The sequence below is a fragment of the Mesoplodon mirus genome (genome assembly GCF_964341445.2).
Source record: "Mesoplodon mirus genome assembly, chromosome: 4".
In the NCBI taxonomy this organism is placed as follows: domain Eukaryota; kingdom Metazoa; phylum Chordata; class Mammalia; order Artiodactyla; family Ziphiidae; genus Mesoplodon; species Mesoplodon mirus.
Window position 1 is genome coordinate 72,439,167 of NC_138979.1, and position 22,314 is coordinate 72,461,480.

At 40.2% G+C, this 22,314-nt stretch overlaps 1 protein-coding gene across 1 annotated transcript in view; it reads left to right on the forward strand.

Annotated features, from left to right (window-relative positions):
* The window catches only part of GABRA5 (gamma-aminobutyric acid type A receptor subunit alpha5), a 100,318-nt gene extending 86,883 nt beyond the window's left edge, over positions 1–13,435 (forward strand). The window contains exons 8-9 of the mRNA XM_082619005.1: positions 1,906–2,117; positions 13,096–13,435. Of these exons, the coding sequence (XP_082475131.1) occupies positions 1,906–2,117; positions 13,096–13,395 (512 nt within the window). The 3' untranslated portion in view covers positions 13,396–13,435. The remainder of the gene's footprint in view (positions 1–1,905; positions 2,118–13,095) is intronic.
* The last annotated feature ends 8,879 nt before the right edge of the window (positions 13,436–22,314 follow it).

A 22,314-nucleotide genomic window follows, 5' to 3' on the forward strand; every position in this document is an offset into this window, starting at 1 on the left:
GCGCTCCTGTAGGTGGAGGAAGCCGGGGGTGGGGGGTGGGGGCCTCCGGATTTCCAGTGACGACCCAGGATTGCTCCTGTCCGACCATCTCTCTACCTCAAGCCACATACCCAGCTTCACCTGCCTCACCTGATTCAGCTTCAGGAAGGTGTGGAGGTTGGCTTGTGGCCAGGCAGTGCTCCCCCAGCTCTTTAGGGGAGCATTAGTAGGTGGGCAAGGAAAAACATTTAGTTTGGAGAATGCCCTATATTCCAGTCTGCTTCCTCTTAGAGATTCTCAAAGCACATTAGGATGTTAAAGGACTCAAGGAGACACAAGAAGCCTGTTCAAGGTCACACACAGAACACTTCTCTCCAGCACAATGATTAACTGGATTTCTAAGAAAAATCAAAGATGACTACTGATTTCTCATTTAGCGTTAATTCCATGCACAGTACCACGTTCAGTGAGGGTATATAAATACCTCTGAAGGATGACACTGAATGAAGACTAAGCTGCTATGACCACCAGCAACATGACAGTCTTTTGGTGCTCTTTCCTGATGCTGCCCTAACAAAGTACCACACACTGAGTGCTTAAGCAATAGAAATTAACTGTCTCACAGTTCTGGAGGCTACAAGTCCAAAATCAGCAGAGTTCCTTTCTTCTGAGGGCTGTGAGAAAGGCTCTGTTTCTGGCCTCTCTCCCAGTTTCTGGTACTTCCTTGGCTTGTGGCAGCATAATTCCAGTCTTCACGTGCTGTTCTCCCTGTGTGTGTGTGTGAGAGAGATACCAGTCATATTGGATTAAGGCCTACCCTAATGACCTCATTTTAACTTGATTACTTCTGTAAAGACCATATTTCCAAGTAAGATCTGGAAAGTAAATCTGAGGTTCTGGAAATTAGGAATTCAACCTATGCATTTGGGGGGGTACACAGTTCCACTCATAACAGGTGCATTGCACCCACACCCCATACACATACGTGCACCTTTTTGCAAACAAAACTGCAGTAAGAAGAAACACACAGAGCATGTGGAAACTACATGGGCTGTATGGGTTCAGCAGACCTGGGTCCCAGTACAGGTTCTCATTTGCCAGCTGGCGAATTTGGGTACATTACTATTTTTAAATTTTAAGCTCCTCACTTGCAAAATGGGGATAATGACACCCATCCAGAATGTAGCTTAGATCAGAGTCTGGCCCTTAGTAGACGCCTGTTAGAGGGTCATCATCCCCTTCCGAGGATCCAGACTTCCTTTATGGTCACTGCAAATTTCCCCAGAAGACAAGGCAGATGGCTACAGGCATCTTGCATGGCAGCATCGAGGTGGCCCAGATCCTTCTTAGAGGGAGTGAAGTGCCAAGACCCAGATTCAGATGTGGTGCTTCTGTTGCACTCTGGTCCTTGGAGTCTCGCAGGCTGCATTAATCCATGTGAAAGCAAGCCTGTCTCATCAGTTTTCTGGAGCCCACGACTTGTTAAGGTGCACAGTGAGTCTTTGTGAAGCACTTTGTTAGAGCAGTGGGAACGTTCTTGCCCTTCTCAGCTGGACTTGCCTTGGGGCCACTAAGATGCCCCACTCCTCTGACCCATCCTTGTTGAGCACCAGCTCTCTACAGGGTCAGGTCAGGACAATGGGGACACAGTTAGGGTATGTGTATGAATCAGACCCAAATCCCTGCCCACCTCGATTTATGTTCTAGAGGAAGGAGATGATTGACAAGGTAAATAACTAAGCAGCGTTTTAAATGCTATGAATGTGTTGTGCTGTGAAAATTGTAGAGGGAAAGGGAGACCTGGGCTGGGGATTAAAGTCATAGTTCCTTTCTTTCTTTGTCACGTTCAGGGGTGTTATACTGGGGTCCAGTGCTGGTGCTGATCCTTGTTCCCATTGTCCCCACCCCTGTCATTGACAACCACAGGGGTGACCACAGTGCTGACTATGACGACCCTCAGCATCAGTGCCCGGAACTCTCTGCCCAAAGTGGCTTATGCGACGGCCATGGACTGGTTCATAGCCGTGTGCTACGCTTTTGTGTTCTCTGCGCTGATTGAGTTTGCCACCGTCAACTACTTCACAAAGAGAGGCTGGGCCTGGGATGGCAAAAAAGCCCTGGAAGCAGCCAAGATCAAGGTACTGACTTCATTTTTCTCCGTACTCCAGAGAAAATGTGCCTGATTTTATGTCCAAGTATAAGACCAGGTGTTTGTTTTCCCTACATCCCTCCCCCTGAAAAATGATTTCTTCCCTTATACTCAAGGTCCTTACAAAGTCTTATAACAGGTCTTGTTTTACCTTTATTTTGAATCACCAGCTTCATTCAAGGGAAAGGTCTGATATCAGGCCTATTACTTTTGCTAAAGTACCTTCTGTCTGTTCAGGGACTATTTATCCAGTTTTGAATGGTACAGTCAATTCTTCTGCTCACTCTTGCCACTTCACCATGCAGCGTGTCTTCTGCAAGGTGGCTTGAAGGTCATGAAGGGAGCATTCGAATTATTGGGAGCGACACAACAGGCAAACACACCCAATTCCACTGACGAGATGATTTGTCTTGCTTAAACGATGCACGTGAGTTATTGTGGGAAGCGTTTCTCTATTCAAAGCAATTAAGTGCTGAGTATTTAAAGGGAGATCGGTGCCTGAATCTAAAAAATATTTGAAGAGAAAAGGTTGCACAACATTCCAACCTGAACCAGATCCTTGGGGAAAAGAAAATAATATACATGGAATAGAAAATAAATAACACATGGTAAAGTGCTAATTATGCCACATTTAAAACAAACAAGTCCTTTGCTCTGAGAGAGGAACAGGCCGGAGTTATCAGGGTAGACTTGAAAGTGAAACTTCATCTGTCCTTTGGAAATCATCATGAAGGGAGTCTGGAAGGCCCTACCGGAGACTGTACCCCAAACCCGTGACTACACCAGGATACTCTGCTGATGATGAGGGCACTCAGCTGTGCGCACCCATGACCCCACACCTGCTTTTTGCTTTCAATGCTGTTGTTCCTTTCTTGTGAAAAGTCAGAAGTTCTGGCTTGACCTGGCCTATCGGATTCTTCCCACCTCCAAGCGCCATGAGTCCACTCTCATTCCTGGGTTTCAGTCATGGAAGAAAGACCCACTTCCAGACGTAGCTTACCCGGAGGGAGGAAGGCCTAGTGGGACCCATTCCAGGCGCCTCAGGGAAGAAGGGAAGGGGGGAGATGCCTGGGGAGGGCCTTGACAAGCAGGAACCTCATGAGGGGGTGTGTTTTGGGGGATGATGGGGGACAGGAGTGAGCTGACAGCAGCAGGCGATTGGTGGGGAGCTGAGAAAACATGGCAGAGGCAGGGCGTCTTCAGACTGTGGGAATTCTGGACTGAAGTGTCCCAACAGACAGAACCATGGAGGATGTTTGTTGGGGGACATGGAGTCTGGGGAGAGGAGCTTCCCGACACCCAACACTGTGTTGCCAGGAAGTAAATGTTTGCTACAGGCCTGGAGACAGCCTCCCTGAGCCTGAGCAGGGCAACCGCCTGGGAGGGGCTGCAGGAATTGAGGCCATCAGGCTCCTGTCTGTGAGTCTAGGAGGAAGGTGGAACCCGGGGGCAATGGAGAGTCCATGAAGGTTGTTGAATGGGCTGTCATCATCGTCGGCCACCTCGCTTGCTCACACTCAGCCTCAGTGTCCTTATTACTCATCACAGATCTGAATGCAGACCTGGAGGGAGAGGAGGACATGGAGGTAACTGGCTCATCTAATCTCAGATTAGCACTGATCTCCTAGAAGACTAGGTGTTGTCCCCCAAGGCTGTGGTGCTGGGGATACCATCCATTAGGCCAGTGGAGGCATCGGGGCATCTGCATGTATCCCGGCAGGCAAGTCATACTGTTACACACGGTGGTGAGCATGAGTAAGTAAGTATAGCATTACTGGCTTAGAAGTGGAGAAAATTTGAACACCGGACTGTGTTCACCATCGTTACCTGTTGGGGTCTTCAGAGTTGGGATTGCAAGGTGGTTTTTAGGTGTGAACACCTGTGAAAGGACAGAGGAAGAAGTTGAAGTTGACCGGGTAGGGAGCTGTCTGCCCTCAGCTGGGCAGCAAGTCATCCCAGAAGGAGGACAGAGGCCCGTCTCTGGACCACTGTGGCCATCCTGAGTCCTGTTTGAAACACCCACCTCCGAGACCCATCATCCTCTCCTCCAGTGTCTGCTCTGTCCTGGTTACACCCAGAGACAAAGGCTGTGCAAACCGTTGAGGTAGCTAGTCCATCATGCTGATGGACTTCTTCTGGCAGCCCAGTAAGGGTGTGTGCATGGCACCGCGGGGGCTGCAAAGAACCGTACCACTTCTGAGGAGTGGCCCACAGGCCCTGCTCTGCTCTGACGCTGTGCTCACCCTCACTGTGGCCCTGGGGTCGTTGTGCTCCCTGCATCTGGGTACATATGCACTCTTACTCCACCTCACTTTTCACTGCTTCTTCTTGCTCCTTCTCCATGCACTTCCTCTCTGCTTTTCATCTTTCACATATTTTTTTAACATCTTTATTGGAGTATAATTGTGTTAGTTTCTGTTTCATAACAAAGTGAATAAGTTATACATATACATGTATCCCCATATCTCTTCCCCCTTGCGCCTCGCTCCCTCCCACCCTCCCTATCCCACCCCTCTAGGTCGTCACAAAGCACCGAGTTGATCTCCCTGTGCTATGCAGCTGCTTCCCACTAGCTATCTATTTTACATTTGGTAGTGTATATATGTCCATGTCACTCTCTCACTTTGTGCCAGCTTACACTTGCCCCTCCGCATATCCTCAAGTCCATTCTCTAGTAGGTCTGCGCTACTAGATGTTTATTCCCATCTTGCCCCTAGCTTCTTTATGACCATTTTCTTTTTTTTTAGATTCCATATATATGTGTTACGATACGGTACTTGTTTTTCTCTTTCTGACTTACTTCACTCTGTATGACCGACTCTAGGTCCATCCACCTCACTACAAATAACTCAATTTCGTTTCTTTTTATAGCTGAGAAATATTCCATTGTATATATGTGCCACATCTTCTTTATCCATTCATCTGTTGATGGACACTTATGTTGCTTCCATGTCCTGGCTATTGTAAATAGAGCTGCAATGAGCATTGTGGTACATGACTCTTTGAATTATGGCTTTCTCAGGGTATATGCCCAGTAGTGGGATTGCTGGGTCATATGGTAGTTCTATTTGTAGTTTTTTAAGGAACCTCCATACTGTTCTCCATAGGGGCTGTATCAATTTACATTCCCATCAACAGTGCAAGAGGGTTCCCTTTCTCCACACCCTCTCCAGCATTTATTGTTTGTAGATTTTTTGATGATGGCCATTCTGACCAGTGTGAGATGATATCTCACTGTAGTTTTGATTTGCATTTCTCTAATGATTAATGATGTTGAGCATTCTTTCATGTGTTTGTTGGCCATCTGTATATCTTCTTTGGAGAAATGTCTATTTAGGTCTTCTGCCCATTTTTGGATTGGGTTGTTTGTTTTTTTGCTATTGAGCTGCATGAGCTGCTTATAAATTTTGGAGATTTTGTCAGTTGCTTCATTTGCAAATATTTTCTCCCATTTGGAGGGTTGTCTTTTTGTCTTGTTTATGGTTTCCTTTGCTGTGCAAAAGCCTTTAAGTTTCATTGGGTCCCATTTGTTTTTTTTTAATTTTTATTTCCATTACTCTAGGAGGTGGGTCAAAAAGGACCTTGCTGTGGTTTACGTCATAAAGTGTTCTACCTATGTTTTCCTCTAAGAGTTTGATAGTGTCTGGCCTTATATTTAGGTCTTTAATCCAGTTTGAGTTTATTTTTGTGTATGGTGTTAGGGAGTGTTCTAATTTCATTCTTTTACATGTAGCTGTCCAGTTTTCCCAGCACCACTTTTTGAAGAGGCTGTCTTTTCTCCACTCTATATTCTTGCCTCCTTTATCAAAGATAAGATGACCATATGTGCGTGGGTTTATCTCTGGGCTTTCTATCCTCTTCCATTGATCTATATTTCTATTTTTGTGCCAGTACCATCCTGTCTTGATTACTGTAGCTTTGTAGTATAGTCTGAAGTCAGGGAGCCTGATTCCTTCAGCTCCATTTTTCATTCTCAAGATTGCTTTGGCTATTCGGGGTCTTTTGTGTTTCCATACAAATTGTGAAATTTTTTGTTCTAGTTCTGTGAAAAAATGCCAGTGGTAGTTTGATAGGGATTGCATTGAATCTGTAGATTGCTTTGGGCAGTATAGTCATTCTCACAATGTTGATTCTTCCAATCCACGAACATAGTATATCTCTCCATCTGTTTGTATCATCTTTAATTTCTTTCATCAGTGCCTTATAGTTTTCAGCATACAGGTCTTTTTTCTCCTTAGGAAGATTTACTCCGAGGTATTTTATTCTTTTTGTTGCAATGGCAAATGGGAGTGTCTCCTTAATTTCTCTTTCCGATTTTTCATCATTAGTGTATAAGAATGCAAGAGATTTCTGTGCATTAATTTTGTATCCTGCTACTTTACCAGATTCATTGATTAGCTCTAGTAGTTTTCTGGTAGCATCTTTAGGATTCTCTATGTATAGTATCATGTCATCTGCAAACAGTGACAGCTTTACTTCTTCTTTTCCGATTTGGATTCCTTTTATTTCTTTTTCTTCTCTGATTGCTGTGGCTAAAACTTCCAAAACTATGTTGAATAATAGTGGTGAGAATGGGCAGCCTTTTCTTGTTCCTGATCTTAGTGGAAATGCTTTCAGTTTTTTACCTTTGAGGATGATGTTGGCTGTGGGTTTGTCATATATGGCCTTTATTATGTTGAGGTAAATTCCCTCTATGCCTACTTTCTGGAGGGTTTTTATCATAAATCGGTGTTGAATTTTGTCAAAAGCTTTCTCTGCATTTATTGAGATGATGATATGGTTTTCCCCCTTCAATTTGTTAATATGGTGTATCACATTGATTGATTGTCATATATTGAAGAATCGTTGCATTCCTAGGATGAATCCCACTTGGTCATGGTGTATGATCCTTTTAATGTGCTGTTGGATTCTGTTTGCTAGTATTTTGTTGAGCATTTTTGCATCTATTTTCATCAGTGATATTGGCCTGTAGTATTCTTTCTTTGTGACAGCTTTGTCTAGTTTTGGTATCAGGGTGATGGTGGCCTTGTAGAATGAGTTGGGGAGTGTTCATCCCTATACTATATTTTGGAAGAGTTTGAGAAGGATAGGTGTTAGCTCTTCCCTAAATGTTTGATAGAATTCACCTGTGAGCCATCTGGTCATGAGCTTTTGTTTGTTGGAAGATTTTTAATCACAGTTTCAGTTTCAGTGCTTGTGATTGGTCATTCATATTTTCTATTTTTTCCTGGTTCAGTCTCGGAAGGTTATGCATTTGTAAGAATTTTTCTGGTTTTCCAGGTTGTCCATTTTATTGACATAGAGTTACTTGTAGTAATCTCTCATGATCTTTTGTATTTCTGCAGTGTCAGTTGTTACTTCTCCTTTTCCATTTCTAATTCTTTTGATTTGAGTCTTCTTCTTTTTTTTCTTTATGAGTCTGGCTAAAGGTTTATCAATTTTGTTTATCTTCTCAAAGAACCAGCATTTAGTTTTATTGATATTTGCTATCATTTCCTTCATTTCTTTTTCATTTATTTCTGATCTGATCTTTATGATTTCTTTCCTTCTGCTAACTTTGGGGTTTTTTTGTTCTTCTTTCTCTAATTACTATTGGTGTAAGGTTAGGTTGTTTATTTGTGATGTTTCTTGTTTCTTAAGGTAGGTTTGTATTGCTATAAACCTCCCTTTAGATCTGCTTTTGCTGCATCCCATAGGTTTTGGGATGTTGTGTTTTCATTGTCATTTGTTTCTAGGTATTTTTTGATTTCCTTTTGATTTCTTCAGTGATCTCTTGGTTATTAAGTAGTGTATTGTTTAGCATCCATATGTTTGTACTTTTTACAGATTTTTTCCTGTAATTGATATCTCATAATATCTCATAGTGTTGTGGTTGGAAAAGATAATTGATACAATTTCAATTTTCTTATATTTTCTGAGGCTTGATTTGTGTCCCAATATAAGATCTATCCTGGAGAATGTTCCATGAACACTTGAGAAGAAAGTGTATTCTGTTGCTTTGGGATGGAATGTCCTATAAATATCAATTAAGTCCATCTTGTTTAATGTATCATTTAAAGCTTGTGTTTCCTTATTTATTTTCATTTTGGATGATCTGTCCTTTGGTGAAAGTGGGGTGTTAAAGTCCCCTACTATGATTGTGTTACTGTTGATTTCCCCTTTTATGGCTCTTAGTATTTGCCTTATGTACTGAGGTGTTCCTATATTGGGTGCATAAATATTTACAATTGTTATATCTTTTTCTTGGATCGATCCCTTGATCATTATGGAGTGTCCTTCTTTGTCTCTTGTAATAGTCTTTATTTTACAGTCTATTTTGTCTGATATGAGAATTGCTACTCCAGCTTTCTTTTGATTTCCATTTGAATGGAATATCTTTTTTTATCCTCTCAATTTCAGTCTGTATGTGTCCCTAGGCCTGACGTGGGTCTCTTGTAGACAGCATATATACGGGTCTTGTTTTTGTATCTATTCAGCCAGTCTATATCTTTTGGTTGGAGCATTTAATCCATTTACATTTAAGGTAATTATCGATATGTATGTTCCTTTTCCCATTTTCTTAATTGTTTTGGGTTTGTTATTGTAGGTCTTTTCCTTCTGTTGTGTTTCTTGCCTAGAGAAGTTCCTTTAGCATTTGTTGTAAAGCTGGTTTGGTGGTGCTGAATTCTTTTAGCTTTTGCTTGTTTGTAAAGGTTTTAATTTCTCTGTCAAATCTGAATGACATCCTTGCTGGGTAGAGTAATCTTGGTTGTAGATTTTTCCCCTTCATTACTTTAAATATGCCACTACCTTCTGGCTTGCAGAGTTTCTGCTGGAAGATCAGCTGTTAACCTTATGGGGGTTCCCTTAAATGTTATTTGTTGTTTTTCCCTTGCTGCTTTTAATATTTTTTCTTTGTATTTAATTTTTGATAGTTTGATTAATATGTATCTTGGCATGTTTCTCCTTGGATTTATCCTGTATGGCACTCTCCATGCTTCCTGGTCTTTAACTATTTCCGTTCCCATATTAGGGAAGTTTTCAACTATAATCTCTTCAAATATTTTCTCAGTCCCTTTCTTTTTCTCTTCTTCTTCTGGGACCCCAATAATTAGAATATTGGTGCGTTTAATGTTGTCCCAGAGGTCTCTGAGACTGTCCTCAATACTTTTCATTCTTTTTTCTTTATTCTGCTCTGCTGTAGTTATTTCCACTATTTTGTCTTCCAGGTCACTTATCCGTTCTTCTGCCTCAGTTATTCTGCTATTGATCCCTTGTAGAGAATTTTTCATTTCATTTAGTGTGTTGTTCATCACTGTTTGTTTGCTCTTTAGTTCTTCTAGGTCCTTGTTAAACATTTCTTGTATTTTCTCCATTCTATTTCCAAGATTTTGGATCATCTGTACTATCATTATTCTGAATTCTTTTTCAGGTAGCCTGCCTATTTCCTCTTAATTTGTTAGGTCTGGTGGTTGTTTTGCCTTGCTCTTCACTTGCTGTGCTTCTCTGTCTTCTCATTTTGCTTAACTTACTGTGTTTGGGGTCTCCTTTTCGCAGGCTGCAGGTTTGTAGTTCCTGTTGTTTTTCGTGTCTGTCCCCAGTGGGTAAGGTTTGTTCATTGGGTTGTATAAGCTTCCTGGTGGAGGGGACTAGTGCCTATGTTCTGGTGGATGAGGCTGGATCTTGTCTTTCTGGTGGGCAGGTCCATGACTGGTGGCGTGTTTTGGGATGTCTGTGGCCTTATTATGATTTTAGGCGGCCTCTGTGCTAATGGATTGTGTTGTGTTCCTGTCTTGCTAGGTGTTTGGTGTAGCGTGTCCAGCAGTGTAGCTTGCTGGTCGTTTAGTGGAGCTGGGTCTTGGCGTTGAGATGGAGATCTCTGGGAGATTTTTGCCGTTTGATATTATGTGAAGCTGGCAGGTCTCTTGTGGACCAATGTCCTGAACTTGGCTCTCCCACCTCAGAGGCACGGCCCTGATGCCTGGCTGGAGCACCAGGAGCCTGTCTTCCACATGGCTCAGAATAAAAGGGAGACAAAAAAAAAGAAAGAAAGAAAGAAAGAAAGAGAAAGGAGGGAGGGAGGAAGAAGGAAGGAAAGAAAGAAAGAAAAAATGAAGAGAAAATAAAATATAATAAAATAAAAGTTATTAAGATAAAACATAAGTATTAAAAACATTTTTAAGTAATTAAAATAAAGAGAGAACGATGGAGCAGAGCAACCAAACCAAAAAAACAAATCGACCAATGATAACAAGTGCTAAAAACTATACTAAAAAAAAAAAAAACGGACAGAGAGAACCCTAGGACAAATGGTAAAAGCAAAGCTATACGGACATAATCACACACAGAAGCATACACAGACACATTCACAAAAAGAGAAAAAGGGAAAAAAATATATACATCATTGCTCCCAATGTCCACCTCCTCAATTTGGGATGATACGTTGTGTATTCAGGTATTCCACAGACGCAGGGCACATCAAGTTGATTGTGGAGATATAATCTGCTGCTCCTGAGGCTGCTGGGAGAGATTTCCCTTTCTCTTCTTTGTTCTCACAGCTCCTGGGGTTCAGCTTTGGATCTGGCCCTGCCTCTGCATGTTGGTCACCTGAGGATGTCTGTTCCCCACCCAGATAGGACGGGATTAAAGGAGCAGCTGATTAGGGGGCTCTGGCTCACTCAGGCTGGGGGGAGGAAGGGGAACGGATTCAGGGTGAGCCTGCGGTGGCAGAGGCCGGTGTGACGTTGCAACAGCCTGAGGCGCACCATGCGTTCTCCCGGGGAAGTTGTCCCTGGATCATGGGACCCTGGCAATGGCAGACTACACAGGCTCCCGGGAGGGGCAGTGTAGATAGTGACCTGTGCTCGCACACAGTCTTCTTGGTGGCAGCAGCAGCGGCCTTAGCTTCTCCTGCCCTTCTCAGGGGTCCTCGCTGATAGCTGCGGCTCGCACCCATCTCTGGAGCTCCTTTAAGCGGTGGTCTTAATCCCCTCGCCTCATGCACCAGGAAATAGAGAGGCAAGACAAAGTCTCTTGCCTCTTCGGCAGGTCCTGACTTCTTCCCACCCTCCCTCCGGGCTAGCCACGGTGCACTAACCCCTTCAGGCTGTGTTCACGCCGCCAGTCCTCTCCCTGCGATCCAACCAAAGCCCGAGCCTCAGCTCCCAGCCCCCGTCCGCCCCGGCGGGTGAGCAGACAAGCCTCTCGGGCTGGTGAGTGCTGGTCGGCACCGATCCTCTGTGCAGGAATCTCTCTGCTTTGTCCTCCGCACCCCTGTTGCTACGCTCTCCTCCGCTACTCCGAAGCTTTCCCCCTCCACCACCCGCAGTCTCCGCCCGCGAAGGGACTTCCTAGTGTGTGGAAACCTTTCCTCCTTCACAGCTCCCTCCCACTGGTGCAGGTCCCGTCCCTATTCTTTTGCCTCTGTTTATTCTTTTTTCTTTTGCCCTACCCAGGTACGTGGGGAGTTTCTTGTCTTTTGGGAGGTCTGAGGTCTTCTGCCAGCATTCAGTAGGTGTCCTGTAGGAGTTGTTCCACATGTAGACGTATTTCTGATGTATCTGTGGGGAAGAAAGTGATCTCCATGTCTTACTCTTCCACCATCTTGAAGCTCCCTCCCACATATTTTTAATGGTTAATATATTTTCTTTCTTTTTTTTTTTAAACCATAGTTACCAGGCTGTGTATTACATTTCCCGATCTTATTTCTTACAACTGGAAGTTTGTACCTTTTGACCACCTTCACCCATTTTGCTCCCTGCCCCCCCACCTCTGGTGACCACCAATCTGCTCTCTGTATCTATGACTTCAGCTTTTTGTTTTTTTGTTTGTTTGTTTGGATTCCACATATAAGTGAAATCATATGGTATTTGTCTTTCTCTGTCTGACTTATTTCACTTAGCACAATGCTCTCAAGGTCCATCCCTGTTGTAAATGGCAGGATTTTCTTCCTTTTTTATGGCTGAAGAGTATTCCATTGTGTTCCAATGTGTATTCTATTGTGTGTATGTATATATATATATACACACACACACACACACGCACACACACACACCACATTTTGTTTATCCACCTACTGGAAGACACGTTGTTACCATATTTTTGCTATTGTGAATAATGTTGCTATGAACAAGGGGATGCAGATATCTTTTTCAGATAGTGATATATCTTCTTTAATTATTCTTATGTTTTCCAATTTTAATTTAATGAGATTGTTACTTTGGTAAAGGAATAGAATTTTCCCCAACATTCTATCATGCAAATTTTCAAACATACAGAAATGTTGAAGAACTACAAAATGAAAACCTGTCTACTATTAACATTTTACTGAGCTTGTGTCATCACCGCCCATCTATCATTTATCTATCTATCTATCTATGTTACCTAAAATCTGTCTATCCATTCATCCATCCACCCATCCTCAATCCATCTGTCAATACATCTTATTTTTTGATGTATTTCAAAGTAAATAGTACATTTCCCACTAAATACTTCAGTAAGCATATCACTAACTAGAGTTCAATATTTGTTTACTGTTTGATTCTTTTGAAGCAAAATTTCCATAGTATGAAATGCACAAATGTTAAGGGTACTTTTGCTGAGGTTTGATGAACATGTTCACCTGTAAACCCACATCCCTATCAAGATAGAGAACATTGCCAGCACTCCAGAAAGGTCACCATGCCCCTCCCCAGTCCATTCCTATCCCCACCACAACAAAGGTAACCACTATTCCGAATTTTTCTACCATAAAGTATTTTGCCTGTTCTAGAATTTCACATCCAAGACTGGCCATGTGGGGTTCTAGGCTTAGAAGTCTGTGGAAGGCTGCCCTCTGCCAGAGCTAAGCTGATACCCTCTCTGTCTCTGTCTCTGTCTTTATGTCTGTCTCTGTCTCTCTCTTTTGAGAGATAAACCTTCAGAACCTTTAGAAGTGAACTGACCGCTGCCTGCAAATGTCATGCCCTTAAACTTTTTGTATTTTGCAGAAAAAGGAGCGTGAACTTACACTAAATAAATCAACAAATGCTTATACTACTGGGAAGATGACCCACCCCCCAAACATCCCAAAGGAGCAGACCCCTGCAGGGACCTCAAATGCCTCTTCAGTCTCAGTAAAACCTGAAGACAAGACTTCTGAAAACAAAAAGACTTACAACAGCATCAGCAAGATCGACAAAATGTCCCGAATTATATTCCCAGTCCTGTTTGGCACTTTCAACCTAGTTTACTGGGCAACATATTTGAATAGGGAGCCAGTGATTAAAGGGGCTACCTCTCCAAAATGAGCTGCCATGCTCCCAAACTCCAAGACAGCCATACTTTCAGTGACGGGCACGAAGGAGAGGTTGAGCTTGGGGGACCTCCCTTTTTTGGGCACTATCTTTCAGGAAATTTTTGCATGTTTAATTATATGTACAAATAATATTGCCTTGATGTTTCTGTATATAATGTCAGATGTTTCAAAGATGTCACATTGATAAATCAAGCCACTTTCTAGAGAAACAGGAGACAATGGCTCTGACACTCAGATGCTCAGTATCTTGCATTGACAGTTTACAAACAAGTATATTTTTAACTGTTCCAAGTGTTACCTAACAATGTTTTTTATACTTTGAATGTCATTTCATACAAATTTTCCCAGCAAATAAATATTTTAGGAAATACTCCATGATTACTACTTGACCAACTCTCACAAGAACAAATATCACAAAGAGCACATTTTTCATTGAAAAAGAAACTGTGGGCATTTATGTACACAACTAATTGCCTTTGATAATTCTTACTGTTCTGAAATTAAAAGTACTGCATGATCTTATGTTAAGAAATAGAATAAACAAATATTTATGCAGACATTTAATAACAGAAATATATGGTATGTTAGATTAACAGATACAATGTTTCCCCAAGGAAAAATTTAACTGCTTAAAAATAGTTTTTTGGGGGGAGGTGGGAATGAAACTTACTTCTCTCCCTCTGACTCCCCCCACTAACTGAACGATGACCAAGAAAGAAAACATCTTAAAACAAAAAGTAGTGTGATGACAGTCTTGGCATTTGGCCTGAGCATCCACTGTCTGAAACACTGACCACACCTCACTGTAGCCAGTGTGTAGTGCTTCAGTGGTGAGAAATTGTAAATGAGTTATTTTCCATTTTATTTCCCTGTATGTTATTTCATGATTGACTTATTGCTCTGTTAGCTTTTGTATATGAACCTTAAATGTTCATTAAAAAAATAAACTGATCTTGTGGATAAATGTCATATTTTGAAAAATATTTCATATTTTGGTGGGCGGATTGACTCATTTTCTAAAAATGATGTAAAGGAAACCCATTATGAAATTGCTTGGGAAAAAGTGTCTCACTTGGCTGCTTACCTCTGTTCCAATCTAATTCTTCTGGGTAGTATGTAGAGAGAAAGCGGACTTCAACCACAGTGAGGTGAATAGGTAGAATTGGAAGTTCTTTCCATCTCATACATCTCCAGGGTGTGGAGCCCTACGGGTCTCTGCTTGATAGAGCTCTACCTGAAGGTGTTCCCAAGGTGGGTGCTTGCTGTGGGCAAAGTGACTGCTCAGTTCTCCATGGCTTTCCTTTTGCTGTTTGTAAAGAGTGATACGAAGAACTGCATGTGGACCAGCTACTTACTGTTAGAAGAAGTATCCAGGAATAACATGTATAAAAAGAACAGTTTCTGTCTCCTCTATGACTTGTAAAAGGGAAATTATGACCATTAGCAAATGGTATCAAAATTAAGCCTGCCTAAATTGACTACTTCATGGTACCTAATTCTTAAAAACCCATCCACCTCACCATGTTTGGTGGACACAGACATGATCATGGCCATGGACACACATATAGGCAGATATTCAGAAGTCTTTCATCTTGAATAACCAGATAAATGCCTATAGCATCCATTCACTGAAAACTCCAAGTACTTATCCTGAAAAGCCTTTTCACAGGATTCAAGATCAGGTATTACATTTTATCAGAGTAGTATGAGAGATTCACAGAACTACTACATTCTTCAAAAAGACTGGTGCCCATTTTTGGCATCGCTTGTTCATTAAATACACAGAGGTTCCATTGCCACTACTCAGGCTCTCATAATAGAAAGGTAAAGGTCAACAAAAGGGGTGCTCTTAAAACTTCACACAAGAAGCATTTCTCTATTTCAAATGGTGCTATATTTGTAGAATGATGTTTGTGCTTTCCATTATACCACAGCATAAAATCGGCCAAAACCAAAGGCAGACATGAAGCTGACTATGAAGCTTCTGTTTTCATTTACTGTTTATTTATATTTCTCTTACAGTCTTTACAGTTTAGCCTTGCATTGTAGTTTGGAGAAAAATATACTATAGGTTAGATCTAAAAGGCTACACATACAAATGCTCACTTTAAACATCTCAGTCCTAATGGGAAATGATATCTTCCATATCAGGTTGCAATCATTTTCTTGACAAGTTCCAGCTTTTGTTACAGGAAACCCTGGAAGCCCTGCTAGGTGAATTCCAGTTTGAAGGTATAACTACTGCATTTACATGCTGCTCAGCCTTAAATCTGATGAATATTTAGTGAAAAGGATCATATCAGTTGTCTGCTGATTTTGTAGTATAGATATTTCAGTGTTTGTTATTTTTAATGAGGACATAATGAAGAATCACTGTGGGAAAAATGACAACAAGGCAAGGAATAAAATTTTTTGAAAATAATTATAAATTACAGTGCTCTACTTTTAGAACCAGAGTATTTAAATGTATCTCTTTTGACATCAACATAAATAGACAGAATATTCTAATAAGTCAGCAATCAGTATTACTTCTCTATTTCTCAGGAAGCGATGGGTCTATTTAAGGCAGGCTCTGGTGAAAGTTGACCTAAATGTTTATATGCAACAATTGGGTTCAGCTATTTCGAGAGTAACTATCAAAGTTAAAATGGTACAACACCCTGCATTGAATATTGACAAGGAAGTTGTAAATCTTCTAATCTATTTGTTATGTTAATGCTTTAGGAATAATGCTGTACGTCTCCTTTGTGATAAGTTAGGGGAATTAGGTAAGGTAAATGAGAAATCTCTATTTTACAAATAAAGATATCGAAACCCAAAGAGGTTAATCTATTGGCTCAAATCATTAGGAGAAAGTAGATAGCAGTTCTCATAGTTTCTAAATCTGGGTTCACAACACCATGTAGTTTCTTCCAGATGGAAGTTGATTTAGAATAAAAATGTAACCTAAAATGGAAAATCTTGCTTTAAGCACTGGTTGAATGATAAGAATGCCCTACAGAACATTTTTTACACTGAAAATGTGACCTTTAAGTCTGTTCCTTCTTATATAAGATTTTTGTGCTTCTGTGATCCTAGAAACTTCTCTTGATAGAATGGACCTGTCACAGTAGCACTCTCCCCATCTGAGAGAGAGACAGAGAAAGAGAGAGAGGAGGGAACAAGGATGCAGGGAGCGAAGAGAGAGAGAAGCACTGATTGACTAGAACCCCGTGTTTGGATGTGATTGCTCCTTTCAGAGCACCCATGTAAATGATTACGGTGACTGCAAGGAGCGGGGAGTCTACATCAAGGGGAAAGCGTAACTACGATGGCACAGAGTCTTCAATCAATGTTAGCCTGTACTGTAAGAACTAGCTTCAAATCAAAAAGAACTTTTTTAAAAAATTGGAAATGCCATAGTTCTCTCAGTGAAAACAGTAGTTTAAATATTTAAAAATTAGTCTTAATGTCTTTTTTACAATACTACTACATCTGGGACAATCAATGCCATGTGCAAACATGGTGAGGATTTGAATATGAATTACTACTATGATCGTTGCAATTACTTGCCAGGTTTGCAGTGATGTAAGGTAATGCTTTTGAAGTGTGCAAAAAAGTTCATTTCATCAAAGATTTGCATGATTATGTTTGTCAATGTCATTTCCAATAGACTATCTCAACTCCAATCTTAGTGGCTCTGTAGCTTATTTTAAAATGAGCCTGGGTTCTTTATGGAAACTTGTGATTGAAAAATATTTACTGCTTAGAATTTCCCTAATATAAAAGTCTGAAGAAATGGGTTTCCCTTAGTTTTTCTGAGTTCAGATCAAAAGACAAGTAAAACCAGAGATCGGATACTATAGTTTGCAATGCATAGCCTTAAAAGGAAAATTTGAAATGAGATTTAATTGACTCAATATACTAATTTAAGCCTAATTTATTATACATTCTTCATGTTGCTACCACTGTCTCCCTAGCAGCCAACACTATTCCAGGCCAGTGACAGGTGCTCAGTGAATGTAAATTGATGGAGGGAATGAATACCGGAAAGTGGGTGGCCTGGATGTGATGAAACCTCTTTGGGTAGGGGCGGTTGTATCCCACCCAAAGAAAATATGTCTTTAAGAGTTTATAAAATAAAAAATTCGGGATTTTTTACAAACCTATCCATATTCCACATAACAACATTGGGAACACAACCCACACACGGCGACAACTGGCTTGGCCTGAGTAGCAGGCTGACCCTTTAGGTCAGTGGTCCCCAACAATCTTGGCACCAGGGACCGGTTTCGTGGAAGACAATTTTTCCATGAACGGGGAAGGGGGTGGGGTGGAGGGGCGGAGGAAGGTGGTTCAGGCTGTAATGCGAGCAATGGGAGGGATGGTTCAGGCAGTAATGCCAGTGCTGGTTCAGGCCATAATGCAAGTGATAGGCAGCAGCAGCAGATGAAGCTTCGCTCGATAGCCCGCCGCCGCTCACCTCCTGCTGTGCGGCCCGGTACTGGTCCACGGCCCAAGGGTTGGGGACTCCTGCTTTATGTAGAGTGGCCATATAATTTACTCTTCAGAAGTGATACTACTAGATGGTGGAGAGAGTACCTCAGTAAATCTTCTCCCCTCAGAAAGCAATGACAACTCTGGCAAGATTATCAAAAGCAACCATTTCAGAACTCCGGAAATTTAGATGAAGGCACACAAAAAATTAAAAGTGTTTATTGAAGAAAACTACTGAGCCTCAATTAGAAAAGTGGGGTCTGTGACACTTTAACTTAGGGATATTCCCATCTCCCTACCAGCTCCTTGGCATGGTTCCATAAAGACCAGCAGCTTTGCTGCCACCAAGTGGGCTAACTTGATTTGGAACTCCAGAAAAAGCCCTGTCCCCAAGGCTTTGCCACGATTCGACCAGACTTGGAGCTCCAAGGAAAAGCTTTATTCTCAGGGCATTGTTGATAACAGAAGTCAGTAGCAGTCAGGGAAGGTAAATAGTATAGGCTCCTAGGGCTGTGATATAATCTGGGGCTAAAAAGAGTCCAGCCAAAAATTTTAAAAGATAATGTAGGGACTCACATGTCCACAGTGAACTATGAAAACCTCTGACATATTCCTAGATCTGGAAGGCTGTGTGCATGTTCAGGGCTGTGTGAACAGTCAAGAATGAGCATAGAGAGCTATGCTGATCCAGAAATGACACCTAGAAAGACGACTACAAATTAAACGAAATTAAAACAAACAAACAGAGATTTCATACTCCAGGAAATACAAACACTACAGAACTGATCCAGGAAAGTTACTAAACAACAACAAAAAATCTAACCTCCAACAACAAAAAAAGTACAACAACAAACAGTAAGTAGGAAGGGAAGAATGACTAGATTTCAAAGTTACTGAAACGTATGTCTTGTATGTCCAGTTTTCAACAAGTACTGTGAGATATGCAAAGAAACAGGGAAATATAGCCTATATACAGGAAACAAAACAATCCAAAGAAACTAACCTTGAGGATACTCAAATGTTCAACTTAGTAGGCAGACTTTAAATCAGCTTTTATAAATATGTTCAAAGAGCTAAAGGACACCATGTTTAAAAAATTAAAGAAAAGTAGGACAACAATGTTTCACCAAATAGGTAATAGCAATAAAGAGACAGAAATCACTTTTAAAAAGAACCAACTAAAAATTCTGTAGCTAAAAAGTACAATAACTGAAATGAAATATTCAGAAGTTGGCCTCTATATTGGATTTGAGCAGGCAGAAGAAAGAACCAGCAACTTTGAATGTAAGTGAATAGAGAGTATTCTGTCTGAGGAACAGAAAGAAAATACAGAGAATAAAATGAACAGAGCCTGAGACACCTGTGGAACACCATCAAATAGACCAACATGTATGAAATGAGTCCTAGAAGGAGAGAGGAGAGTTAAAGAAGAAAATTATTGAAGAAATAATGGTCAAAAGTTCTATATTAAGCAAAGTTATCCTTCAAAAAGGTAATTGAAATAAAGACATCTCTGGGTAAATAAAAATGGAGTAAATTAATCTATAACAGACCTACCCTACAAGAAATATCAAAAGAAGTATTTCAGGTTGAACATAAATGATATTCGATGGTAACTTGAATCCATACAAAGAAAGAAAGAAAACCAGTAAAAGTAATTACATAGGTAAATATAATAGGAAATATAAATATAGTTTTTACTCTTTCTTCTCTTAACTGATTTTAAAAGGTAGTTATTTGAAATAATAATTATAAAACTGTATTGTTAACTTTATAAGCAGTAATTTGTAGGATAATAATATCACGATGAGGGGATGACAGGGCCCTATATTGGAACAAAATTTCTGTATACTATTGAAACTAAATTAGTAATAATATGAACTATATTGTTTTAAGGTAAGAACAATACTCTCCAGAGCAACCACTAGGAAAATAAGTAAAAGAAAAAAAAGAGTAAATAATCCATCAAAGGAATTAAAATGGTGCACTAGAAAATATCTAACAACCAAGGAAGGCAGAAAAGGGGTAACACAGTAACAAAGAGGATACAAGAAAACAAAAAGCAAAACAGGAGATGTAATTCAATCATATCAATAATTATGTTAATTATGTTAAAAAATGTATTTGGTATTCCAATCAAGAGGTAGAGATTATCAGACTAAATTTTAAAAAAAGATCCCACTATATGCTGTCAATAAGAGACAGATTTCAGATTCAAAGACACAAATAGGTTGAAAGTAAAAAGATGATAAAGACACACCATGCATGCATACAGTAACCAAAAGACTGCTGGAAAGATTATACCAATATCAGAAAAATAACTTTAATATAAAAAGATTACTAGAGACAAAAGGGACATTTTATAGCAATAAAACAGTCAATTCATCAGGAATATATAACAATTCAAAGCAGATACGCACCTAACAACAGAGTCCCAAAACATATGAAGCAAAAACTGACAGAATTGTAAGGTGAAATAGACATTTCAACAATAATAGTTGAAAACATCAATTCTCCACTCTCAATAATTGATAGGACAATTGGACAGAAAGTCAGCAAGGAGCCAGAAGACAAAAACAGCACTATCAACCAACTTGACTTAGCTGACATTAATAGAACACTCTCTCAGCAATGGCAGAATATATACACCTTCTTTACAAGTGCACCTGTACTTTTCTCCAGGACACAGCATTTTCTGTATCATAAAACAAGTCTAAATACACTAAAAGAGATTAAAATCATATAAAGTATGTTCTCAAAACATAATGGAATTAAATTAGGAATTTATTGTTTAAACCAGGACACTTTTAAGAGGACTCAAGACTGATAATTACACCAGGAAAACAGACATAAATCAAAACTGACTTGAGCAAATTAAGGCTTGTGTTCATTCTGCCTTTGGCTGGGAATCCACTATACATTTCCCCATATTTCCTGCTCCCTCTGCTTCAGTCATCTCCAGAGTGAAACCTACCTCATCCTGTGAACTTTGACTCTGCAGCACCTTTTTCAGACCAGTTTAAACTGGGGCATTTCAGAAAACATGCACTTTATTTTCAAATGAATTTATTTTAAATTCCACTATGCCTCATCCCTATTTTAAGCTATTTTAAAAACATAGATTACGTCAGAATTTTTACTTTTTTTTTATTAAACCACATGACAAAAGCTGTGCTATGGGAACTTTTTAAGAAGAGCTTGGCTTTACCCTTTCGTTGCATACAGCTACTGACCTTGTCTTGGCCTTGGGAATACTTGACATTTTAAAATGGTTAATTTCTAGTTGTAAGATCTTTCTGGAAGTTCCATGCTTTACTAGAAATGTATACCATGCCAAATCTCAAACATCCTAAAATCTTCACAAGGTAAATAAGACGGGAAAAGAAATTTCCACTTTTCTCACCTATTGTTTTTGCTTACAGGACTGAGCCAATAGAGCGTGACTGTATGGAGGGGAGTTTCTTAGCAGAAGTATTCTAATTGGAATAAATTGGGAGATTGGGATGGACATATATACAATAATATGTATAAAATAGATAACTAATAAGAACACGCTCTATTAGAAAAAAATTAAAAGTTCAGAAATACATAAATAAAATTGCATGCTTTGAAAAATGCAATGAAGGACCATAAAAAAAAATTATTCTAACTGAAGTATCTGGGCATGACAAGGGCAAAGGCAATGTAAATGTCATTCAAAACCACTCTTCTTCTGACTTCCTGAGCATTGTCTGTGAGAGAAAGTAGTTTGAATATTTTTGTGACCCTTTAACTTGATACTGAAACTAACAGTATACCTCTGTACCTCCAAATGTTTAATAGTTAATGATTTTATATTCTTCAGCAGTAAAGCAGAGAAGCAAACCAGTAGGAGATATAGATATAGATCTGTAAATATATAGATATATGTGATAGACATACATACGTATTGCTCATACACTATGGGAGCTGCCCAGGCAAGTTCAAAGTCTACAGGGCAGGCCATTAGGAAGGGACTGTTGGGAGAAGTCTGGAACTACAGGGAAACAGGCCAAAGATGTTTGCCCACAGGTGGAAATCTTTTCTCTTTCTCCATATGTCTCTCTGTCTCTCTCCAGAAAGTCTCAAGCCAGTTTTTGAGGCTTTACATCTGATTAGGTCAGGCCCACTGAGGAAAATGTCCTAAACTTAAAGTCAACTGATTAGGGATTCTAATTACATCTACAAATTCCTTCCCAACAGCACCTAGATTTATATTTGATTGAATAATTGGGGACAATAGCCTAACCAAGTTGACAAATCAAAATGCCACCACAGTCTTCCCCTTGTCAACTTGGCACCCATACACATCTCTTAAATCATATTTAATCTCCAAATAAAGACAGTAACAAAGTTATATTTCTGCTTAAAATGATACAACTAACCTAACTACAACCCAAAACGTGCTAACACTTTC